At 30.0% G+C, this 26,197-nt stretch overlaps 1 protein-coding gene across 1 annotated transcript in view; it reads left to right on the forward strand.

Moving 5' to 3' along the window:
• Positions 1-741: 741 nt before the first annotated feature.
• LOC121391413 (luciferin 4-monooxygenase-like) overlaps positions 742-26,197 on the forward strand; it is a 62,009-nt gene continuing 36,553 nt past the window's right edge. The window contains 1 exon segment of the mRNA XM_041523056.1: positions 742-825. Within this exon segment, the coding sequence (XP_041378990.1) occupies positions 742-825 (84 nt within the window).

Raw genomic sequence — 26,197 nt, forward strand, 5'->3', positions numbered from 1 at the left:
TAGATGTATCACTTTATTATAATTGCTAGGGTTATCCTCATCACAAAAAGCTGCTATTATTGGAAGTGTTCTGGGAGTATTCATACTACTGTTAATTGTAGTCATAGTAGTAATGGCAGTCATTATACATGTACTATGGTAAGTATTAATATCAATATTATCTTTAAGTACATTAGCTAGAGAGACTATTGCAGCATATAATAGTATGCCTGTTTAAAAACTTTGCTAGTCACTGAGATAAAAAAATTAATGGTGTTTTGGGTTAGTACATACTAGTTTCAAGTTCCTCATCTAAAGAGGAGGGGTCACCCAGAGTGTTCTAATGTTAATATAATTTATAGAAATTATGATATGTTCTGTTCACGTTATACAAATCTTCATGGCAACTATAAAAGTGACATATCCATGTGATCATGCCTGGTTATCATGCATTCTTGAAATGGTAGAGAAACAACAGAAATTATAAGCAAATGGCATTTAACATTTGGAATACATCACTAAATGTGATGTTGTTCAGCAAAAGTGAATTTGGCTCTGCTGTAATGTTATTTTTTTTAAGTGTAGAATATAAAAACAGACACTTTTCTTTATAAAATATGTAAGTACTGACTTAGTCAACTTGAACTACTTAGAGGAATAAGTTTTTTAATTTATATAGGAAACGTCGTAAGTGTCGACGTTATAATTTTTTAATACCTGATGATGATGATGACAATGAGGAGGAAGAGGAGGACATTCATTATGACAAGCACTTGCAACTGTCACGTCATGATAACAGACAAGTTGGAGAACATGACTTTCAGTCTCAAGATCATGAACAAAGAGGTAAATGGATGATACTGGATTTAACGAAATAATACATAATGAATGACTGTTATGGTAAAATGTACTAGAATATGACTATTAATATTCAGTTGCTTTTGTTGTGTATTAAAAAGATCCACATCTAATATTTAATACTTACTTATGCACATCTTGTAATTGCTTCAAAAATGTCTGGTTTTTCCTTTATTCATGTTTATTGCATTACTAAACATCAATTAAACATTTTCATTGTGAACAAAACTGATCACCTGCTTTTGCATACCTGTGGTTCTGGGTTCTGATAAAGCAATTATCTCATTTGTAAGCACGATTGAACCACATATATACATATAAGGTAAGATTTTGTTGTAGCATTCAGATAAGTTGCCTCATGCTAAGGTACTCAGTAATTAGTCTGGACTGCTTGTTAAACTTATATTTGTTGATCATTTGTCATGTTAGTTCACTATTCTGGTACTCTCAGTAAATCATAAATGTTTATCTCTAACCTCTACAGGTCAGCCACGCTTACTGTTGTTTGAGGAGGATGACACAAACCTGGTTATATAATATTCAATGTTTGTTGTAATGCAAATTGTCTTCAATTATCACTATTCAGTTTGTTAAAAGTTTAAGTAGAAAGTTATAGTAAATGGACATGGTTGTTAGAGTCTGTCATAGTTTATAGAGAGATTTTTATGGAAGATTTTTTAATTGATAAGATACTTATGCATATGTAATCTATTAATTGAAAATTGAACTTTTCCTGATCATACTGATTTGTACTGAAGCCAAGGGAGGACATTCTAATTCCTGTTTCACTTTCCATTTTCAATTTTTCACTCTCCTTTTTCACTTCAAAACACTATTAAAAATGGTGTAGAAGAAATATCAATATCTACAGTCCTAAAACACTCCTTTTTTCCTAGAAACGTTAACGAACTAATTGAATACTACTAACTTACTACAGGCATATATAATTCAAAGATTCCTACAGAGTGTTCCTGGATATACTTAATAGAAGTAGCAGCAACTTCATGACTGTCTGTCATATGATATAATTCTTATAACAGTAGGTGAAGAACATCTACTACAGCTGACCTCCTTACTATTAACTGATGAATGAGGCAAAGCCTTTGCTACATACTCCTATAGCCCAAGAAAGGTCCACAAGTTTGTAGTCCTCCTCTGACAAATTATTGTTGGTATTATCATAATTTTGTAGTCGTCAAAAAGTATAGCAAAAGAAATCAAAGACACAAAAAAGTCCCTAGTCAAAGTTTATTCCTACCCTATCAGTTGTGAAGTGACATGATATATTGGTGTCCAGTTTCTAATACTCCATACAACCAGGATAAAATCAGCACAATGAAGTCTGGTTTTAACATGAGTCCTATGAAGTACGAACTCACAAAGACTGTGCTTGTAATTAGTAGCACCATTATAGATTAATCAACATGTTGCACAAACAGTATATTAAATTACCAATATCAGATTGACCCTTTATTCTTTAGTTCTTAATGACGTTCTTTTCAAAATAATTAGTAAATTTCCGCAAATTACCACAAAATTCCGTATAATGAAATTGTCCACATATCTAATACCGGAAGAGTTCCAGTTTAACTGGAATAGCCTACTCTCAAAAAAAACAATTTAATTCTCAAATTGTCAAAGATGGACTTGTTGTTTACTTGTTAAGAAGAGTTGAAGAAATATGACTCAGACAATATCCATAGTTTCTTTCCTTGTTTTAGTGTATACAATCTTTAAAGAAAGTGACTCCATCTCTATAACAACAAGTGAATGTAAGCAATAAACTAGTAAAGTAATGCGTAATTTGTCACTTCGTTTAGTTATAAAAACTCCTATATATATGAATATTATGGCTATATATATATATAGATAGATAGATAGATAGATAGATAGATAGATAGATAGATAGATAGATAGATATTGATAGATAGACAGATAGATAGATAGATATAGATATAGATATATATAATATAAAATAGATATATATATATATTTATTTTTAATGCAGCTATTATGTAAGTGATTTGTTTACTGAAGTTAGTACCATACTATTAGAGAGCATACTTTAAATCAATTCACTATCACTAAGGAAAATTTTTATAGTACCAACCGAGCTAATGTAAACAAAGTTCTTATAATTTTATTAAGGTCATAACAGTAAATGATTGTGTCAGCATGTTAGAATATTATTATCAATATGTAGTAGTTATTATAATTATATCATTTATTATAGTTACTCCAACAATACGTCTTGTTAGTAATAGTTCAAATATTGGAGCTCAATATGTTGGTCGTCTTGAAATATTCCATAATGGTCAGTGGGGTACAGTTTGTAATAAGTCCTGGACATTTCAAGACTCTATTGTTGTTTGTAAAGAATTAGGATATGCTTCAACTGAACAGTTTTATACAGCAGGACTTACTAATCCAGGAACTGGTAAAATATAATATATCACTATATTTATATTTAGTTGGTTTGTAAACATAATATATAATGTATGTTTATATTTGCTTATATATACTGTGTGTTCTTTAAAAAAACTTTGCATGTTTTTGTCAATTTATATTCATTCTAATAATAATAATGTATTTGTTGATATTGTTCTGTTATAGGACCAATATGGTTGAGTAATGTTAATTGTACTGGTTTAGAGTTCTCTCTTAGTTCTTGTAAAAATAATGGGTATGGTGTAGTCACTGGTTGTAGTCATGACAATGATGTGGGTGTGGTCTGTTCAGATAGTAAGTTATATTATATAATGTATTATAATTATAGATTTTGCTATACATCTTATCAATGATAGTGACTATGATAGTGAGGGTCATGTAGGACAGTAATATCAGTGACATGTGATATAAGGATATGTACTGAATGGAATAGAAAATGTCACAGGTTAAGAAATGGTTCCTGGAGTAATAAATTATTAACTAATAATATACTAAAGTGGAATTGTGTACTTGATATAATGTTAGAAAAGCTACCTTTAGATACAAATATACTGATATTAATATACGCTAAAATATTGAAAGCCTCATATTTAGTAAAATTTATATGTTCACATTATATTAAATGATATCTTTTAGGTAATTGGAACTGTTCAGAATCATCATGTAATTCTTCTAACATGTCTTCATTACTCATCACTACATTATCTAGTGTAATAACTACATCATTGACTTCATTATGGAGTACAACTCATTCTTCATCATCTTTAATCTCAATATCTACATCTACTATACCTTGGTATTCTGAGTCTCTTATTATCTCAACAATACTCCTATAGCCCAAGAAAGGTCCACAAGTTTGTAGTCCTCCTCTGACAAATTATTGTTGGTATTATCATAATTTTGTAGTCGTCAAAAAGTATAGCAAAAGAAATCAAAGACACAAAAAGTCCCTAGTCAAAGTTTATTGCTACCCTATCAGTTGTGGAGTGACATGATATATTGGTGTCCAGTTTCTAATACTCCATACAACCAGGATAAAAATCAGGACAATGATGTCTGGTTTTAACATGAGTCCTATGAAGTACGAACTCACAAAGACTGTGCTTGTAATTAGTAGCACCATTATAGATTAATCAACATGTTGCACAAACAGTATATTAAATTACCAATATCAGATTGACCCTTTATTCTTTAGTTCTTAATGACGTAAACTTTTCAAAATAATTAGTAAATTTCCGCAAATTACCACAAAATTCCGTATAATAAAATTGTCCACATATCTAATACCGGAAGAGTTCCAGTTTAACTGGAATAGCCTACTCTCAAAAAAACAATTTAATTCTCAAATTGTCAAAGATGGACTTGTTGTTTACTTGTTAAGAAGAGTTGAAGAAATATGACTCAGACAATATCCATAGTTTCTTTCCTTGTTTTAGTGTATACAATCTTTAAAGAAAGTGACTCCATCTCTATAACAACAAGTGAATGTAAGCAATAAACTAGTAAAGTAATGCGTAATTTGTCACTTCGTTTAGTTATAAAACTCCTATATATATGAATATTATGGCTTATATATATATAGATAGATAGATAGATAGATATTGATAGATAGATAGATAGATAGATAGATAGATAGATAGATAGATAGATAGATAGATAGATAGATAGATAGATAGATAGATAGATAGATAGATAGATATTGATAAATAGACAGACAGATAGATAGATATAGATATATAAATATAGATATATATATATATATATTTATTTTAATGCAGGTATTATGTAAGTGATTTGTTTACTGAAGTTAGTACCATACTATTAGAGAGCATACTTTAAATCAATTCACTATCACTAGGGAAAATTTTATAGTACCAACCACTACTATGTTATGATAAAGAGCTAATGTAAACAAAGTTCTTATAATTATATTAAGGTCATAAATGATTGTGTCAGCATGTCAGAATATTATTATCAATATGTAGTAGTTATTATAATTATATTATTTATTATAGTTGCTCCAACAATACATCTTGTTACTAGTAGTTCATCTATTGGAGCTCAATATGTTGGTCGTCTTGAAATATTCCATAATGGTCAGTGGGGTACAGTATGTAATAAGTCTTGGTCATTTCAAGACTCTCTTGTTGTTTGTAAAGAATTAGGATGTGCTTCAACTGTACGGTTTTATACAGCAGGACTTACTAATCCAGGAACTGGTAAAATATAATATAATATATCACTATATTTATATTTAGTTGGTTTGTACAGACAACATTATTAAGCATACATTATAATAAATATAATGTATGTTTATATTTGCTTATATATATACTATGTGTTCTTTAAAAAAACTTTGCATGTTTTTGTCAATTTATATTCATTCCAATAGTCATAATGTATATGTTAATATTGTTATGTTATAGGACCAATATGGTTGAGTAATGTTAATTGTACTGGTTTAGAGTTCTCTCTTAGTTCTTGTAAAAATAATGGGTATGGTGTAGTCACTGGTTGTAGTCATGACAATGATGTGGGTGTGGTCTGTTCAGATAGTAAGTTATATTATATAATGTATTATAATTATAGATTTTGCTATACATCTTATCAATGATAGTGACTATGATAGTGAGGGTCATGTAGGACAGTAATATCAGTGACATGTGATACAAGGATATGTACTGAATGGAATAAAAAAATGTCACAGGTTAAGAAATGGTTCCTGGAGTAATAAATTATTAACTAATGATATACTAAAGTGGAATTGTGTACTTGATATAATGTTAGAAAAGCTACCTTTAGATACAAATATACTGATATTAATATACGGTAAAAATATTGAAAGCCTCAATATTTAGTAAATTCTATATGTTCACATTATATTAAATGATATCTTTTAGGTAATTGGAACTGTTCAGAATCATCATGTAATTCTTCTATCATGTCTTCATTACTCATCACTACATTATCTAGTGTGATAACTACATCATTGACTTCATTATGGAGTACAACTCATTCTTCATCATCTTTAATCTCAATATCTACATCTACTATACCTTGGTATTCTGAGTCTCTTATTATCTCAACAACATTACTTGTTATCTCATCTCAATCTTCTTCTCATTTCTTTACATCAAATACATTTACATCAATTAGTACTTCTAAATTCATCTTATCTAGACTTTGTCTTCTTTATCAGAATTTTCATCAATATCACATTTTGTCTCATCTCAATCTACAACTATTTCATCTGTTATTAGTCCTTCAGTCTTATCAACATCATTTCATTTCCCTACATCTGAGTCACTTGCTATTCCATCTTCATCTGTTGCTACAGTCTATTCATTTAGTAGTTCTTCTATAGCAACTAAATCTAGCACATTGTCTATTACAGCTTCTAAATATGAAGGTCATTCATCTGTTATTCCTTCTCCATCATCTTGTTTTTATTTCTATTTCATTTACAATTAATGTTAATTCACCTGTTTCTGCTTTTGAATCTGTTGGTTCTTCTATTGCCACACTATATTCTGTTCTTATGTCACCTACTCCCCCTTCAAAATAATAAAGACATTCCCACTTCAAATTTTCGTGAGGTCTTTATTTTTTATTGGGTTGTGCTATAATCCTTCTGTAAGAGGGGTTTGAATAACTTGGTTTTGATTTTTAGTATAGTTGTAGAAACATTTAAAATTAAATTCCTTTCATTAATTTACTCTCTGCCTTAACCCTTTTAAAAAATTAGTAAAGAAAAAGCTATCAGCATATAGATGGTGTTATAAATTTGTTTTTCATTGAATAAAATAATTTATTGGTGGTTTTTATAAACACTCCAAAGTTCCTAGTAAGGAAATACTAAGGTTTTAAGTAATTTAAATTTATAGAAATTAATAACGTTATTTAAACTTTATGCAAATAAAAGTGACAATCATGAACATTCAAGGGACCTGAAAAACTTAAATCTTCTTGAAAGGAAAAAACAGAAATTTAAAAAAGGATTAATTTTAAAGACCAAATACTGACAGTTTCCTTTTGAATTATTTTATTAAGGAATAATTGTCAATTTATTGTAAAAAGCTTTTTTTATAAAATAGTAATTTCTACTTGTAACTGAAACACAAAAAATATTTTAATTTTTAGGAAACTTTGTGATTAAGGTTAATTTTTTTTAATACCTATATTTCAATGGGTTTGAGGAATTCTTTTTTGGCCCCGCCGAAATTTTTTCCTTCCCCCTTTGCCCAAAAAGGGATGAACTTTTTGGGTATTGTATACATTTTCTTTGTTGGTTACTAACATGGCCTTATTTTGTTTCTTAAATTTGTTTAAATTCGTTAATTAAAAGTCTTAGGGAAACAATCTTGTAACCCAAGATTAATTGGGCTTCTTTCCAAATAAATTTTGTGTCATTTGTCTGTTAGTTCCTACTGGTTCCATTTAAATCAGTATTATTTAACCAAGGGTCGCCTTTTTCTTTGTTTAGGAGGCTGCCCTGTTTTTATCTTAGGAATATAAATTGTCCCTTCATTTCATTTTATTTTTTGTCAAAAAAATTTAGAAGTGGGGTTTGGCTAGAACGCCTTTTTGGGGGTTTTATGAAATTCTTTGAAAATTTTGCCATAAGTAACTATTAATAAATTACTTTTCTATCAATTTGACTGGCCGGGGGTTAATTCCTTTTCCCACAAACCCTCCTTTTTCCCAAAACCTTTAAAAGGTTGGGAAACAAAACCCCCACACCAAAACACCCTTTTTCCCAAAACAAGACGATTCCCTTCCAAAGGCTATTCAAATCCAAATTTCCTATATTTGGACAGTTCCGACTGGTCTTGTTAACTTAAAACTTAAAACCTTAACACCTGCCCCCCCCAAACGATAAAACCCAAAGCCTTTCCTCCCTTACCCAAGAAAGGCCAAACCCCCCCACAAAAGGGAAAAACAAAGTTGTCAAAAGTTGCAAAAAATCGAAAAAAACCCATAAATTTTACCCTCTTGGGGTGCAAATTTTTCCTTTCTTCTCCAACCCGAAAATAACGAGTCTTTTCAGGTTTGAAGTACAACTCAAAAGACCTTTAATTAGTGCCCATTATAGATTATAAACATTTGCACAAACAGAATTAAATACCAAATCAGTTGACCCTTTATTCTTTAGTTCTTATGCGTAACTTTTAAAATAATTAGTAAATTTCCGCAAATTACCCCAAAATCCGTATAATAAATTGCCCCATATCATAGGAAGAGTTCCGTTTAACTGGAATAGCCTTCTCAAAAAAAATTTAATTCCAAATTGTAAAGATGGATTGTTGTTATTGTTAAAGAGAGTTTAAGAAATATGACGACTATCCATAGTTTCTTTCCTTGTTTTTATTGTAACAATCTTTAAAGAAAGGCTCCATTCTATAACAACAAGTGAAGGAAGCAATAAAACTATAAAAGTAATGGAATTTTCATTCGTTGTTATAAAAAAACTCCTATTATGATTTATGGCTTATATATAATTAAATAGTAGATAGATATTTGTAGATAATAGAAGTAGATAATGATAATAGTAGAGATATTGATAAATAACAAAGTTGATTAAATTATAAAATTAGATTATATTTTTTTATTTAACAGGGAATTGTAAGGATTTGTTTCGAAGTTGTACCAACTATTTAAGGAGCTACTTTAAATCAATTCATTATCAGGGAAAATTTTAAGTAACCACTTATTTATGATAAAGAGCTAATGTAAACAAATTTTAAATTATATTAAGGTCAAAAAGGGGAATGTCAGAATTATTTCAATATGTAGAGTTATTATAATTATATTATTATTAATTACTCCAAAAAACTTTGTTACATAGTTATTTTGGGAGCCAATATTTGGTCGTTTGAAAATTTCCCAATGGGTGGGGGTACAGTAGGGAATAAGTTTGGATTTCAAGATCTTTTTGTTTGTAAAGAATTAGGATGGTTCAAATGTCTTTTATACGCAGGACTTACTAATCCGGAAGGTAAAATAAATATAATATATCACTATTTTATTTAGGGGTTGTCAGGAAACAATTGCATAAATTAATAATAAATGTATTTTATATTTGCTTATTATACATGGTTTCTTTAAAAAAACTTTGCATGTTTTTTGTCTTTATATTTAATTCAATGTATAATGTATTGTTAATTGTTATTTTAAGAAAATATGGTTGATATTTAATTTATGGTTTAAGGTTCCTCTTGTTTTGTAAAAATAAGGTTTGGGGTATACTGGTTTGTCATCAATGATGTGGGTGTGGTCGTTCAGAAGTAAGTTATATTATATAAGTTTAAATTAGATTTTGCTATAAATTTTCAATATAGGACTATGATAGTGAGGGATGAGGACAGTAATTCAGTGGAATTGAATAAGGTATGTTGAATGGAATAAAAAAGGTCACAGTTAAAAATGGTTCCTGGGGTAATAAATTATTAATAAATTATATAAATGGAATTGGTACTTGTATAATGTTGAAAAGGTCTTTAGATACAAAAACTGATTAAATCGGTAAAAAATTGAACCTAATTTTAGTAAATTTTAGTTAATTATATTAAATGATATCTTTTAGGTAATGGAACGTTAGAAACATTTTAATTCTTCTATTGTCTTCATTCCTACAATTACTAGTGTGAAACTAACATTGACTTCATTGGGACAATTTCTTCATCCCTTTAATCTCAAATACTCATCTAATACCTTGGATTTGAGTTCTATTCTCGGTTCTAGAACTGTATAGTTATGGGGGTTTTTATGGAAGTTCTTGATAAAATTTTGATAAAACATTAATTGAAAAATGAACTTTTCTGATAATGTTTGTTGAAGCCAAGGGGGGCATTCCAATTCCTTCCCTTTAAAACCCACCTCCTTTTTTTTGAATTTTCCTTTTTTTTACGGGCGTTGACCAAACGGATTAAAAACACTATTGTAATGGTAAAAGCTAAGAATTCGAGGGAATTCCTATTTCAGTTTTAATGCCCCTTTTCTTTAAGAGAAGAATTTCGTAATAAATGCAAGCAAAAATAAGATTTTTAAGGTTGAGAAAGATTATAAAAATAATAAAATGCTTATTTTCAATAGGGTTCTAATTATGTTTTAGCTGCAAACAGTTATAACAGATTGAAACCTTTTGAAATAGTAATTCATAAATTATTGATGGATGAGTAGACTTCTATGATGTCTTATTGAAGAAGTGATATATTAGATATTCAATAAGAATTATTTGGCTTCATTGCAGTAACAGTAACAAAGATACTAGAATGTTGAATGATAACTAATTTATCTGTTCAAGTTATTTTTATAATGAAACATAGGTGTTCCTTGTATTTTATGACTGACAAAAGCAGAGAAAATAGTATAGTTACTACAGCATTTGTAATAAGACTATACTTCAGAACACTCATGTAAGAATTGACTGGTGAGAAGAGTTTTCACTATGGCAGATTTACCTCTACTCAATTACAAGTAAGCTATATGTACTTATCCTATTACTATTTGTTTATTATTCAAAACAAAGATAGAATGAAGGTGGTCTTATCTTAAGAACAAGAATGCACATGACTGACAGTGAATTTCAATTTTCCAAGTACTATATATAGTAGTGTTAATAGTTAATCAAAACTATAACTAAATTCCATTATAGTAAGGTATACTTATTGAACTAAAACTAAAACTACAATAAAAGTTGATCTCCATTTTTAACTAGAACTAAAACTATATATATAGGGAGGTTCTCAGATATTTCTTTATTGCAGTTTTTCAGAAAGAATTAAATAATTTAGTCTATGAATGTACATGTGAGAGAGAATTAATACTGAATATCCACATGGAGTTCCAGAAGTCCTATATGTTCTCCTTGAACAGTCTATATAATTAATGGCATGTAAAAACTGCGCATGCCATTATTAATCATACAGGAGCGAGTCATTACAAATGTAATATCAATATTGAATTGGTTGATTATCCAAGTGAAATTAATGTACACTGATAAGCTAAAAGTCTACAATGATGAGTTTAGAGAACATGCTGAATGCTGATGTCTTCTCTATACTACCTTCCACCAACTAGACCATCTTACAATGAAATAGAAATTAAGATAATTATTAAAATAAATATGAATAAATATCAATTAATATTGAAGCTGACCAACTATTTATAACTTTAATAAATAAGTCTTATTCATACTTTCAATAACGGAAATAGGAGTGACATTTGTTCTCTATAGCACTGACTGAGCATCTGAGAACAACTAAATTTCGAAAGAGAATTGAACTTACAAATACACATTGCTAGATCTTCTTTGTTGTTTATTTCTAAAGCAGAGTTGAAGAAATATGATTCAGACGCTGTTAATAGTCTCTTTTCTTGCTTTAATGTACGCAGTCTTTAAAGGAAGTCTCTCCATCTCCCTAATAACAAGTGAATGTAAGTTAAATTAATGTAGTAAATATCTTAAATGTATTAGCAGAAAACAACGAATATCTCACTCAAAACTGATCAAAATTTTTTGGCTCTTTGCACTTTCTATGATAAACCTTTATTTACTCAGTTATAGGTTATGACAAAGTTACTAATCATCATAGATACTGCTGCATGACTGTAAAATGCCTCATGATCAGACTCTGTTTATGAGTCCTTCATTACTCACTAATCATGAACGGTTGGACACTAAAACCACAGAGCAACATTCTCAAGTATGACAGATGACCTTTTGTATGTCTTGTTTTGAACACTTCAGAAACAAAATTAGCAGATACTTTCAAGAGTTACTCTTATAGGAAGCCATGTTATGGAAATAATTAAACATTATTTCATTGGAAGCACAGTCTCCTACTTCTAGCTGTAAAACTGAGGTAGTTAAACATAGAACTTCTTTGCCTTCCAACTTTCAGCCACTATTGACTATATATCAAAATATTTGTATGCAAACAAAATTAAGTAAACTAGTAAATAAAAAATTGAGTAAATAATAGGAGGTATAAATAATATCAATCCAATACCAAATATAACAAACTAGATAGTAGTGATGGTAATTACACTATCCCTACATAATATCACTTGAAATATTAACTATCAAACACATATTGGTTACACATTGTCAATTACTTAACACGAAAAGAACGAATAGTTATTTCTAAACACAATTTCCCTTCACTGTTAGATCAAACATTACAAAGTCGTTAGTACCATGCTATTAGAGAGCATACTTTAAATCAATTCACTATCACTAAGGAAAATTTTATAGTACCAACCACTACTATGTTATGATAAAGAGCTAATGTAAACAAAGTTCTTATAATTTTATTAATGTCATAACAGGAAATGATTGAATCAGCATGTCAGAATATTATTATCAATATGTAGTAGTTATTATAATTATATTATTTATTATAGTTACTCTACCAATACGTCTTGTTAGTATTAGTTCATATATTGGAGCTCAATATGTTGGTCGTCTTGAAATATTCCAAAATGGTCAATGGGGTACAGTTTGTAATAAGTCCTGGGCCATTTCAAGACTCTCTTGTTGTTTGTAAAGAATTAGGATATTCTTCAACTGAACAGTTTTATACAGCAGGACTTACTAATCCAGGAACTGGTAAAATATAATATAATATATCACTATATTTATATTTAGTTGGTTTGTACACACAATATATAATGTATGTTTATATTTGCTTATATATACTGTGTGTTCTTTAAAAAAAAAAACTTTGTATGTTTTTGTCAATTTATATTCATTCAATAATAATAATGTATATATTAACATTGTTCTGTTATAGGACTAATATAGTTGAGTAATGTTAACTGTACTGGTTTAGAGTTCTTTTTAGTTCTTGTAAAATAATTGGGTATGGTCTAGTCACTGGTTGTAGTCATGACAATGATGTGGGTGTGGTCTGTTCTGATAGTAAGTACATGTTAACAGTTATATTATATAATGTATTATAATTATAGATTTTGCTATACGTCTTATCAATGATAGTGACTATGATAATGAAGGTCGTGTTGAGGTATATCATAGTGACCAATGGGGGTACTATATGTGATGATGATTGGGACTCTAGCTGATGTCTGTAAACAATTAGGATATCCCAGAGTACTGGACTATTACAAGTAAGTGTTGGACTGCTGGCTATGAATATAATTTCTTTACTTATTTGTTGTAATAATGTAGTTAGATAAGGTAAATACAGAGGAAATAAGACACATCCTTGAGAACACTCCATATAATAATTATATAAGCACATTTTTCTTTACCATTATACACCTCTATACTTATATAAAGATTCCCAAGTATTGTCTTAGAAAAAAAATTTACTCTATTAACATTTGATGATAAGAGTACATTTACTAAACACAAATTGTCACTGAATCTTAGTTCAATACATTAAATGTTGATTAAATCTGTTTCTTTGAATTAATCAATATTTAAAGTTAATATGTTGTAGGTTAGACAAGTTTGGCGATGGTACTGCTCAAGTATGGATTGATAATGTCCAATGTGTTGGTAATGAGTCCAGTATAGGACAATGTCAATTTAGAGGATGGGGTATTCATATTGTAGTCATCAGGAAGATGTTGGAGTGAGATGTGCACCTGGTAAGTCACATGTATCCAATAACTCATATATACATTTACATGTTTATTTATTACCTAATATTATTAGCAATGATGTTGTACTCTAGATATATGCATTGATCTCTTTCTCTCTGTCTCTCTGTCTTTCTCTCATTCTGTATATCTTTGTCTGTCTGTCTGTCAGTTTTCTATCACAATGTTTATTTACTATATACAGTAAACGTGTACTTGCTGTTCTTTTGAGAAAAACAGAAATATTTTATCTAAAAAACAATAAAATAAACTTTTACATGTGTTTGATATTATTTATTCTGATCACTGCTAAATTGAATTAGTTATAGCTAAATTGAATTCTCTAGTTTTTTATATTAGAAAATATTCACACACAGAAATGCCAATAAGACAAATTAACATTTTTACAATCATTCTTCTTAAACTACATGTAGTGTATATGATTGTTTCAGTTTTCTATCACAATATTTATTTACTGTATACAATAAATATGAAAACAGATGAGCTTTATTTATTTTGTCTAAAACAATAAAACAAACTTTTTTTGATATTTTTGTGTTATTTACTCTGACCACTGTTCTACTAAATTAACACATATATTTTTCATACAGCACTTCGACTAGTCAATAGTTCTAATCAATTTGAAGGTACTGTTCAAGTATTTCATAATGGTACCTGGTACTTAGTATGTGATAATAACTGGGATATATTGGATGCTAGTGTAGTCTGTCATCAACTAGTTATGTTGATGCTATAGCTGCTACAAGATATTCTCATTTTGGAATTAGTTCAGGTATTATTATATGTTGAATATCTATATGTATCTATGATACTTGTATATATAATGACATATCTTTTCATGAATATTGTACTTCGTTGTTAATATGTATAATTATATTATTACTAAACAAATACTATATTGACAGGATCAATTGGTTGAATGATGTGGAATGTTTTGGTAATGAATCAACTTTGTTTGATTGTCCTAATGGTAGTAGTCATGATTGTATGCACAGTAATAATGCTGGAGCCATTTGTACTAGTAAGTAATGTCAGATATGAACAATATAATATGTGAATATCTTAATTCTCTCAGATCAACATGACCATCTTGCTGATATTAGACTTCATCTTGTTAATGGAATGTTCCTAATAACAATACTTGGGGCACTATTTGTGATACTTATTGGAGTATAAATGATGCTAAAGTTGTTTGTAGACAACTAGGATATGAAAACAAGTCAAGTTGTTAAAGCTTATACCAGTGCTTATTTTGGTCCAGGAAGTGGTATTCCCTTTAACATTATTTCATATAACTTTTATATCTGTGTGTTAGTATATGCTCTATGTGTATTTACTAATATAGTCTACTGTCTAATACAAGTTTGATCTTTCTTTTACATTTAGGGACTATCTATCTTGATAAAGTTGAATGTGTTTGGTAATGAAGTAAGTATTACTGAATGTAACTTTGTTGGATTTGGTAATCTGTACAACAATTGTTTACACACACAAGATGTTGGTGTACAATGTTATAATACTTATAGTAAGTTTATACTATTGCTTCAAAACACTACTTTAAATAAATACCCACTCCACAATTGTGTTTATAAGAGCTTCATTTTTATAGTACATTGATTGTCTGACAATTTATCATATTTAATTGTAGAGGGTCTTATAAATTGTCTTTATTTAACAACTATACTAATTGATTACTGTCCAATATTGCTAACTCCCTCTCATAATTTAATATTTAATACATATCATAGTTTAAGTGTTGGATTATCAGTAACGTATGATATTAGAAGTATACTAATGGAATAGACAAAATTACATGTTTTAATATATAAATGGTTCATGGAATAATAAATAACTAACTAGTAAAATAGGAAAGTGGAGTATTTTATATAATGTTAGAGTAACTTTAGATGAAAATATACTGGTTATAAATTTTATACAAATATTATTGAAAGCTTCAATATTTAGTAAATTCTATATTTTAAATTATATTATATGATATCTTTTAGCTAATTGGAACTGTTCAGAATCATCATGTCTTCCTTACAATTCTTCTATCATGTCTTCATTACTCATCACTACATTATCTAGTGTAATAACTACATCATTGACTTCATTATGGACTATAACTCATCATTCATCTTCTATAATCTCAATATCTACATCTACTACACCTTGGTATTCTGAGTCTCTTATTATCTCAACAACATCACTTGTTGTCTCATCTCAATCTTCTCCAGACTCCTTTACATCAAATAAATTTACATCAATTAGTACTTCTGAATTCAGAACTTTGTCTTCTTCATCAGAATTTTCATCAATATCACATTTTGTCTCATCTCAATCTACAACTATCTCATCTGTTATTAGTCCTTCAGTGTTATCTACATCATTTCATTTCCCTACATCTGACTCACTTGCTATTCCATCTTCATCTGTTGCTACAGTCTATTCATTTAGTAGTTTTCTCATAACAACTAAATCTAGCACATTGTCTATTACAGCTTCTAAACCTGAAGTACATTCATCTGTTATTCCTTCTTCATCATCTGTTTTTGTTTCTATTTCATTTACAATTAATGTTAATTCACCTGTTTACTGCTTTTGAATCTGTTGGTTCTTCTACTTCCAAAGATACATCTGTTCTTATGTCACCTACAGCCAATGTTCCCAGTAAGGAATTACAAATAAATACATCATTGATGATGATAGAGAGCTCTAAATGCCCTACTCTCTTATAGTATGCATGTATAAAAGTAGAAGTTACAATAAATAGACAGTAGATCCACCAAGTAAAATCTGACAGAATACTTAGTACTATTTACAACAAATGTATATACCTTTGTTATAATTTGTAGGGTTATCCTCATCACAAGAGGCTGCTATTATTGGAAGTGTTCTGGGAACACTACTGTTAATTGTAGTTGCAATAATGGCAGTCATTGTATGGGCACTATAAGGTGAGTATATATAGCTAACTATAGATGTGTATTAGATAATATAGTATACCAAATACTGAAGCAGGTCTGTAAGTATTAATTATTAAAATAATTGTCTTTTTAATTATTTTAAATGATTTTAAATGTATACATTAGTGTATCTAGGAGCTCTATAAATTTGCAGCTACTGTATGACTAATTCATAAAATAGAATGAAAATATAATAATTAGTATTTTTAATAGAACTGAAACTTCAAAATAAGAAAGTATGGACTTTTTGTATTAAATAGGAAATATAGACATCGTAGAAATGATAATGAGGAGGAAATCCAACTATTACATCTTGGTAATGAGGAGAGGCAGAATATGAGCTTTAGTTTAAAGATGATAAACAAATTGGTATGTATGTTAAGTAGTGAAGATCAGTATGACATGTTAACACATAGGATAAAGGTGATAGAGAATACTCAGTATAATGTACAAATTAAAAGTTGGAGAAATTTATGATTATATTTGATATCTGGACTTATAACATGAACATTTACTGTATGCTGTATACATAACATGATATGATACTACTCTTACATTGCTATTGTTTATGATCGTGTGCATTGAGTTACATTACTGATGTCCTTGAATACACCTGAAACATAGGCTCTATTTGTTTTCTGTGCAATAATATAATATGTATGTATTGTACAGTACCATATAGACCCAAAGTTGCAAGTTTACGTTCAATTTAAGCCATTGATATTATCCTTGAAGGACATATCTATGTTGCTCTGGTTTCCTAGTGATTTATAGCATTCCTCTTTTGTCTTAATGACCCTGTTTCTAAGGAAGAAAAACAGTAGGATGTTTGATACTAGCATGATAAGTCCAGGACACATTTAGATTTATTTATTTATTTCCTTTCATAGTTACTCAATCATCTTTTGATGAAGACATGGATTTAATATTCATTGTACGATATAATGTATTTTAAACTTATTAATATATAACAAGTCATGAGTGGGAGGGCAAAGGGGTGTGGTTTGTTGAAATTTATATCAGTGGTAAGTGTTTTTAATATTCTGTACAGATTATTATACGTGTGCTTCTCTAGGTTACAATTAAGAAAATGTCTAGTATGATAATTAGCCGTGTCTTCTGTAGTACTGCCACTAGTCCACTTGTGTACTCACTAAGCAGGACCTCAATTCTAATGTCTGTGTGCTTTTAGAAAGGAATTATTTAAAGCAACTTATTCTACTCTCAGTGGAGAGGAGACGACATCTCCAAGACTAGGTGTAACACAGAGTTGGAGCTCTAGAGGAGGGAGTTTATTACAGAGAACAAGTGGAGAGTCTTTAATGAAAGATTTTTATATTAGAAAGTTTATTGAGGGAACATTTCCTGGTTATATCTGATCTCGTTATTCAACAGAAGACAAATACCATAACAGTGTCTTTTCAGTATAGATTGGAAGGTGTGGCAAGAGTGGCTCCATCATTATATTTTTTAGTATCATATGCTGAGACGATTTTGTCTTATTGGTTAGGATGTAAGACATCCTTACATGTACGAGGATACACTGCAGCATTAGTAAACCAAAGACAGACTTAAGGTAAAAATATCTGAAATTTTTTTTCAGCTTTTTTTGATGGAATCATGTAAAGATATTTGTTCTAATAATTGATCATGCTTTTAAAAAATTTTTAAACCCTAGTACTTTGCAGAAATGTAGTTTGATTCCTTAATATCTGCAATATTTTGGAGACGTCAAATAATAATATTAAAGAACTTAGAGGGCTGAAAGTTTTGAAAATTAAAGATGAAGTCAATTACTACAATTTTACGGATGGATTTATTTCTACAATAATATTTGACATTTTTACAAAGCTATAAACCTTGCTTACTTTAATCACTATTATTATTATATGTTATACAAATCGTACAAAGAAATGCATCCGTAAAATACTAAAAATTGATCATTTTCGTTCTTGAACTTGTCAGCAGGTTGTTACATTATCCATAGAATCAAAAATCACAACAACAGTATCTAACAGTGCAAAAGTCGCCATCTTGATAATGAATAATCGATTTTCATTAATTAAAGCCAATGAATACACTTAGTGTCAGGTTATTGATAAGTGACTTTCGCGGGGTTAAAATAGTTAATATATTATTATTATTTTTATTATTGTTGTTATTATTGTTATTAAAGCATGGTCTGCTTTGAGATGAAGCACATAAGACTACGAACAATAATAATAATAATAATAATAGCAATAATAATTAATACATTTTATTTAACTATTTTAACCCCGCGAAAGTCACTTATCAATACCCTGACACTAAGTGTATTCATTGGCTTTAATTAATGAAAATCGATTATTCATTATCAAGATGGCGACTTTTGCACTGTTAGATACTGTTGTTGTGATTTTTGATTCTATGGATAATGTAACAACCTGCTGACAAGTTCAAGAACGAAAATGATCAATTTTTAGTACTTTTACGGATGCATTTCTTTGTACGATTTTGTATAACATATAATAATAATAGTGATTAAAGTAAGCAAGGTTTATAGCTTTGTAAAAATGTCAATATTATTGTAGAAATAAATCCATCCGTAAAATTGTAGTAATTGACTTCATCTTTAATTTTCAAAACTTTCAGCCCTCTAAGTTCTTTAATATTATTATTTGACGTCTCTATATATTGCAGATATTAAGGAATCAAACTACATTTCTGCAAAGTACTAGGGTTTAAAAAAATTTTTAAAGCATGATCAATTATTAGAACAAGTATCTTTACATGATTCCATCAAAAAAAGCTGAAAAAAAAATTTCAGATATTTTTACCTTAACTATGATTACTATTTATGTGACAATGTTTATATATTGGTAATATAATTAATTAAATGTTTCATTCTTTGGTACACATAGTTATAACTGTTGTTAATATTCAGTGTTTGATTAATGCATTAAATTGGAAGGTATCAGGCTGTGTGTATGAAGTTGCTGTGTATGACTTGTTTATGAAGTCATGCAGTTTAGTAAAAGTACACCTTGTTCACCTGGTATAATCTTTAGCTCCTTGACTTTGATCATATCCTAGTCATCTACAAACAACTTCAGCATCATTTGTACTCCAGTTATTATCACAAATAATGTCCAAGTACTGTTATAAACTATTTCAACACAACTTTAATTGGCAACAGTTCCATTCACAAGACATATTTTAACAACAAGATTGATATTGATGGGAGATGTTCACATATTATATTGTGTGTATCTGACCCTAAAGTAGATGTCAGTAACTATGAAAATAATATGCTGATCTCTTGCAAATGGCTTGTAATTGAAAATTGAGTTGTGTCATATATAATACTGTAAGGTAAAAAGTGTTCTTACATCACATAATTAAGCTGTATTTGTATTTATATTAATAACTAGTTCACTATATAGAGTTCATAGTGACATCAAAATGCTTATAATATTATTAAGCTCCAATATATGAACTACTATATATGAAACGGGACATGGAGGCTGATGAAATTTGATAACAAAAGATGATCTAATTACTTTCATGATGTTCTATAAGTTACTTGTTGTTTACTGAACCAGGCGGTATGAAGACAAACAAATTATTTTATTTATAGTCAGTCTTCATCACAAGTTAATACTTGCTACAAAGTCTACATCTAAACAATTCACTGAGATGTCAAACAAATAGCTATGTATAATATACAATCTCAATCAAATGATATTTTATGCTGTGGTATATTGATGTAACATGTTTTGTTGATTAGTATTTAGTATTGTATGGGGGTGATAAAATACACATGCTGTTTCTGTCCTGAGCCTGAGTGTGTTTCTTTCCAAAGAAATATTACCACATTGACAGTTTAACAATAAAGAGGATACAGTAGAATGTAATGCAGTAAAATTAATATGAAACTTATCAGTCTCACATTCAAGTTGATACATGGGTTGGTAAATTACAACAGCTTGTTATGTCTAAGTAGTCATTTTCAGAGAGAGAATGTACACAAAACTATTAGTGAAACTCACAAAGAAGAAACACTGTCTCTTGATGATCTTGTATATTCCGAACAATACATTTGGTAGTATTTTTGGACTGATAGAAATATATTCTCTACTAGATGTGAGAAAGATATTCACGCTGCTTTGAAGCATGATATCTCCCCCTGCCAAATATTTTAACAAAGCAAGCATATATTCTAATCTAGACTGAGGTTTGTGGCTGAGGTTTAGCTTACACTTAATTTGACATTGATCTTAGTGAAATTTGTGTATGACATGAGATGTAAATTAGAACATTTCTAGCAAAATATTCTGTCTTTTTCACACTTTAACCAATATAGATGAAACAACGAAATCATAAAGAAACTTAAGCTAAGTTATCAAATAAGAGAAAAAATAACAGAATCACTCTTCCTACAAAGAAAGGTTGTTGTTGCTATTAATTACATTTACCATAATATGCTACATGTATTAAAATATGGAGAAGTGTTTTCAAGTGCAGTCAGTTACTTCAACAGTTGTGTCAATTTCAGGGAGAATGTACAGCAAGCATACAAACAGCAAATCGATGTCAAAGGGACTGATCTCCAATGTGTACATCAAGTGTGAGAATCAAGTTAAAGTGATGAATGTTGGCTCAATGACAATGTATGAAATGCAATAGATTACCAATAAAAAGATTTAAATAGCATTCCAGAAAGTCTGTGGCTATATCCTCATAATATGCAATGGTATTAAGAAGAAAACTTTAAGTAAAGACATAAGAAAAGTTCACATTAACTCCTTATAAAGAGTGAACATACTACCCATTAGTTCTTTTTTAGAGCCTTTAAAAGACAAAGGAATTGACAATATGCTTGAAAAGTGATATAAAAAGGTAGAACCTCATTATTCATTACTACCAATTGCCTCACTTGAACAGATCAAAAATATTTAGAATTTGACATGTGGATTATATCTGTCAACAGATCTGTTCATTGGACAATGATGGTATATAACACAGTCCTTACTATTAGTGTATATTTATTCTAAAACAGGTAATGGGCTTCAAGAAAAGAATCATACATTACATAAAACTCCTATGTCTGTACTACCAAAGTAACACGGGCTGAAAAAAGCAATTAATAAGGTGAGACAAAAATACCCCATTCATTAAACCTTTCTCTTATGCAACAATCGAAAAAACATAGACAAAAAGATATGTACAGAAAACAGGAAATAACCTTGAGTGGGCAAAAATAGGGACAGAAACTTTCATCTTGTAGGTAGAAAATAAAATAAAAGACAATTAATGATTGAAGGAAAAACTTTATTATGATAGCATGCACTACTCCAACAAAACTCAATTGATTGTGGGATATTTTTTGCAAATAAAAGTATGTAGTGGTATTTCTGATGGTTTCCTTTCAATACTAAAGATATAGATGGCACTGTGTGTTACTAGCACAACTTATGCAGACATTACCCAGTATATATATCCTTAGACATCATGAAGGCTATGCTCATTTGCTAGTATAGAATGATGTACCGAGATTTAGATACTAGGTCATGTATGAAATTCTTAATCAACACTTTTTGTAAGTTGTTAAAAACTTAACCATGACACATATGTATGTATTTATTAAGGAACAAAATGAAGATTGATTTAATCTGGTAAAAATGCAAATCTTTCCTGTGCAATTAAAGGTAATCCAATCAGGGGAAGTGCTAACAATGGTGGCCACAACCCTCAAAGTGAAAGTCTCAATTAATGGGTATCTTATTTTGCCATATGATAGCAACTAATGCAACACAACCAATAACTACCAAAGCCACATCACAAGCCAGTAATCTAACTATAGGAAGTGGTACTAAAGGTAGTCTACAGCTCTTAAAAAGTAAGTTTTAATTTATAAGTAACTTACTTTGCATATGATAGCAACCAATGCAAATCAACCGACAACTATCAAAGTCACAGGAACAAAACAAACAACACAATTACAAAAGGAAAAAATTGGGATAACAATGCTAAAAAATTAGCAGCTTTATCTATGTAGGTTCCAATGTTTGGATTATGGAAAGGTATACCAAAGCAGAAGTGGCCCTTTTCAAACACATGAAAGCGTTTTTCATTATGAAAACTCAGGAATTCTACATTGTCAGGACTCTAACTCACTTTTACAATACAACACACAAAGACTGATACAACTATGTGAACATTTAGCATTCACACACAGAATAGAAATGAAATTGAAGACAATGACATTTCCAGACAGTTAAGGTATAATGGTATTCATGCATCAGCAAAGATGATAGGGTTATATTAATCTCTCTGTAGAATTAAAAATATGGAAAAACATCCCTCGAAGAAGAGATTTCATCTTTTTTAAAGTAATGTGAATGCTGATGACAACATAATATGCTATTATTACTGTAACAGAAGTGGATTCTACAATACAAGGGGACTGGAAAACGACAGATCAAGTCTTAATTAAGACAATGACTGAGCAAAGTACAGGTATAGAAGTATGCAATACACACTATGGACACAACAGATCTAGGACATATATGCTTACCTGATAATGTTAGACTCTCTGTTGCTGGACAATTGCTTCAGGAAGTCTCATTTCAACACATCTTGGAAAAGGTACCTGACGGTGTTGGCACAGATCTGAAACTAGTTTATCTTCTCAGTAGAAAAGACATTGAAAATTGAAAAATCATATCACCTAATAATAAACAAGAGATAAGAATGATATAACAAGTGTGGACAGTTGAGTAAAAGAAATGAAGGGAAAAGGAAGAGAGGAATCCAATTATTGTTGATGACTTCCTGATATGTCTACAAACACCAATCCATGATGACGTTTAGGCATCAGATAATATTATGCATTGACTCCACCCATGGCACTAATAGCTATAATGTCTCCTTAATCACATTGGTAGTAGTAGATGAATTTGATGAAGGGTACCATTTTGGTCGGTGTTTGTCAAATAGTGAAGATCAATTTGTACTTCACAATTTTCTCACAGCAGTTAAGAAGAGGGTTGGTTCCATAACACCACAATGGTTCGTGTCTGATGATGTTGAGCAGTTTTATAATCCTTGAAGATCAACGTTTGGTGAAGTCAACAACAAGCTGCTATGTGCCTGGCATATGGGTAGCGCATGGCATGAGAAGCTCTCTTTGATAAAAGACAAATAGACACAGGTAGCAGTGTATCACAACTTGCATGTTATATTGGAGGAGAAAGACATACAGAAATTTAAAAAACTTCCGACAAAAACAATTTAACAACTTCAGCTGAATGATGAAACATCTTCATTCGCAGAGTACTTCGTCAGAACCTACATAGATAGAAAACAACGATGGTCACAATGCTACAGACAGGGATTGGTTAGAACAATGTACTGATAAACAGACATTACAAAAAATATAAACACACAGCTTGGTACTACAATAGGACTAATATAAATGTTATTTAGAGCAGACGAAACCAGTACTTCCACCATCACAACAACGTAGACCAGTTAGTACAACTATAGCTCGGCAACAACCATTCTTTAGCACTCGTAAAAGACAAACACCATCAGTTAGACTACCAAAGCCAAAGAACACTAAAAGAAATTGAACAAAAATCAAACAATGACACAAGATTTTATATAAAAAAAGAAGGCTTCATATGGTATGCCTAAATCTAACATCAAGGAATAAAATATCATTTACCTTCCCTTTGTAGATACTCTAATACTGTTATGTACCAAAGATAGAGCAGATAAGGTCATTGATGGAACAGTAGACAAATTAACACTGGTACAGACAAAAAAGAAAATGGACAACCACCCAACAATATAATCAAATTATATATCACTAACATTCAGGACTACATGATAAATGAAGCATGAGAAGCATTACAAAACTATGTATAGTAACATTCCACTTCAACCATACTATCATCAACACAAAACTAGAGGGACTACTAAATGTCTTGGATGGATGTGGTCTCATAGCTAACTATCTATAACATACAAAAACATGATAGAATGTGATGACTCCTGTAGATGGTAAGTATATTAAATGGTATATTATATATATAGGCTAGGAATTAACATCAATAATATACAGACTAACATTAACATATAATATGTCAGTAGTTGTTTACCTTTATTTGTAGGACATGTGTGAATATTGAAAATCCACTAACTGCTGCATGGATCTGCTCGAGTTGCATTATGATAAAGTCAATTAAAATAGAAGAATGACTAAACTAGATATTACTTATTTTTGAGTTTGTTTCACATGTAATTATTAAATGTTACTCAGCCCATTGTTTTAAGTTGCTATGAATATATAATATACCCATTCCTATGAAAACATTTCTGTCTTTAGACGCTTCTTTTTCATTGTAGGAAGAACAGCTACCATTAAAGGTGATGGGCTAATTTACTTGGTCATGAGTGGCCTGAAGAATTGGAGGCTTGATTGGAAGACAAGTTTTACAGCAACTGTAGTCAGCAAACAGGCATTGTTACAACCCCTCCTTGATTGATATTCAGATATTTTTTAAAGATGAATTAGGAACCATCAATACATTTAAAGCTAAATAAGAATTTAGTTCTGACACAAAATCTTGTTTCTTTTGTCCTTGTCCTGTACCATTTGCACTCAAGACAACGATTGATGAAGAACTTAATAGATTAATCAATACCAGAAGTCATGTTTGGTGGCTATCCTTAGATAACTCTGTTGAAGAACTATGTGAGAGTTGTCAAGTATGTCAAGAGGTAAAGCCTTCTCACCTATAGCTCCCATGTATCCATGGTCATGGCCAGACAACCTTAGCAAAGAGTCCAAGCAGATTTTGCAGGACCATTTCAAGGCCATATGTTTTTTCCTTGTAGATGCTCATTCTAAATGACCTGAAATATTTTGTATGTCATCCACCTCATTTATTAAGTCTATTTTAACTCTTAACATCTTTACTCTTCTTATGGTTTACCTAATCAACCAGTTACAGACAGTGGTAGTCAGTTCACTTCTCAAGAATTTGCTTGTTTTTGTCAAGAGAATAGTATTCATCATATTCGTACCTTGCCATACCATCCTTCCTTTAATGGAGCTATTGAAAGATTTGTTGAAACATTTAAGAGATCCATGAAAGCATCTGAGAAGGAATATCAGTAGAAGATCATTTACCCAATTTTCTCTTAAGTTATAGATCAATACAAGCCACTACTGCTGTGACACCTAGTGAACTGTTTTTGAAATGTGACTTGCAAACTAGGATAAGTCTTTTGAAACCTAAAATTGAAACTCATGTATTTGCTAAGCAAGCACA

Source organism: Gigantopelta aegis, unplaced genomic scaffold (assembly GCF_016097555.1).
Source record: "Gigantopelta aegis isolate Gae_Host unplaced genomic scaffold, Gae_host_genome ctg2354_pilon_pilon, whole genome shotgun sequence".
NCBI lineage: Eukaryota > Metazoa > Mollusca > Gastropoda > Neomphalida > Peltospiridae > Gigantopelta > Gigantopelta aegis.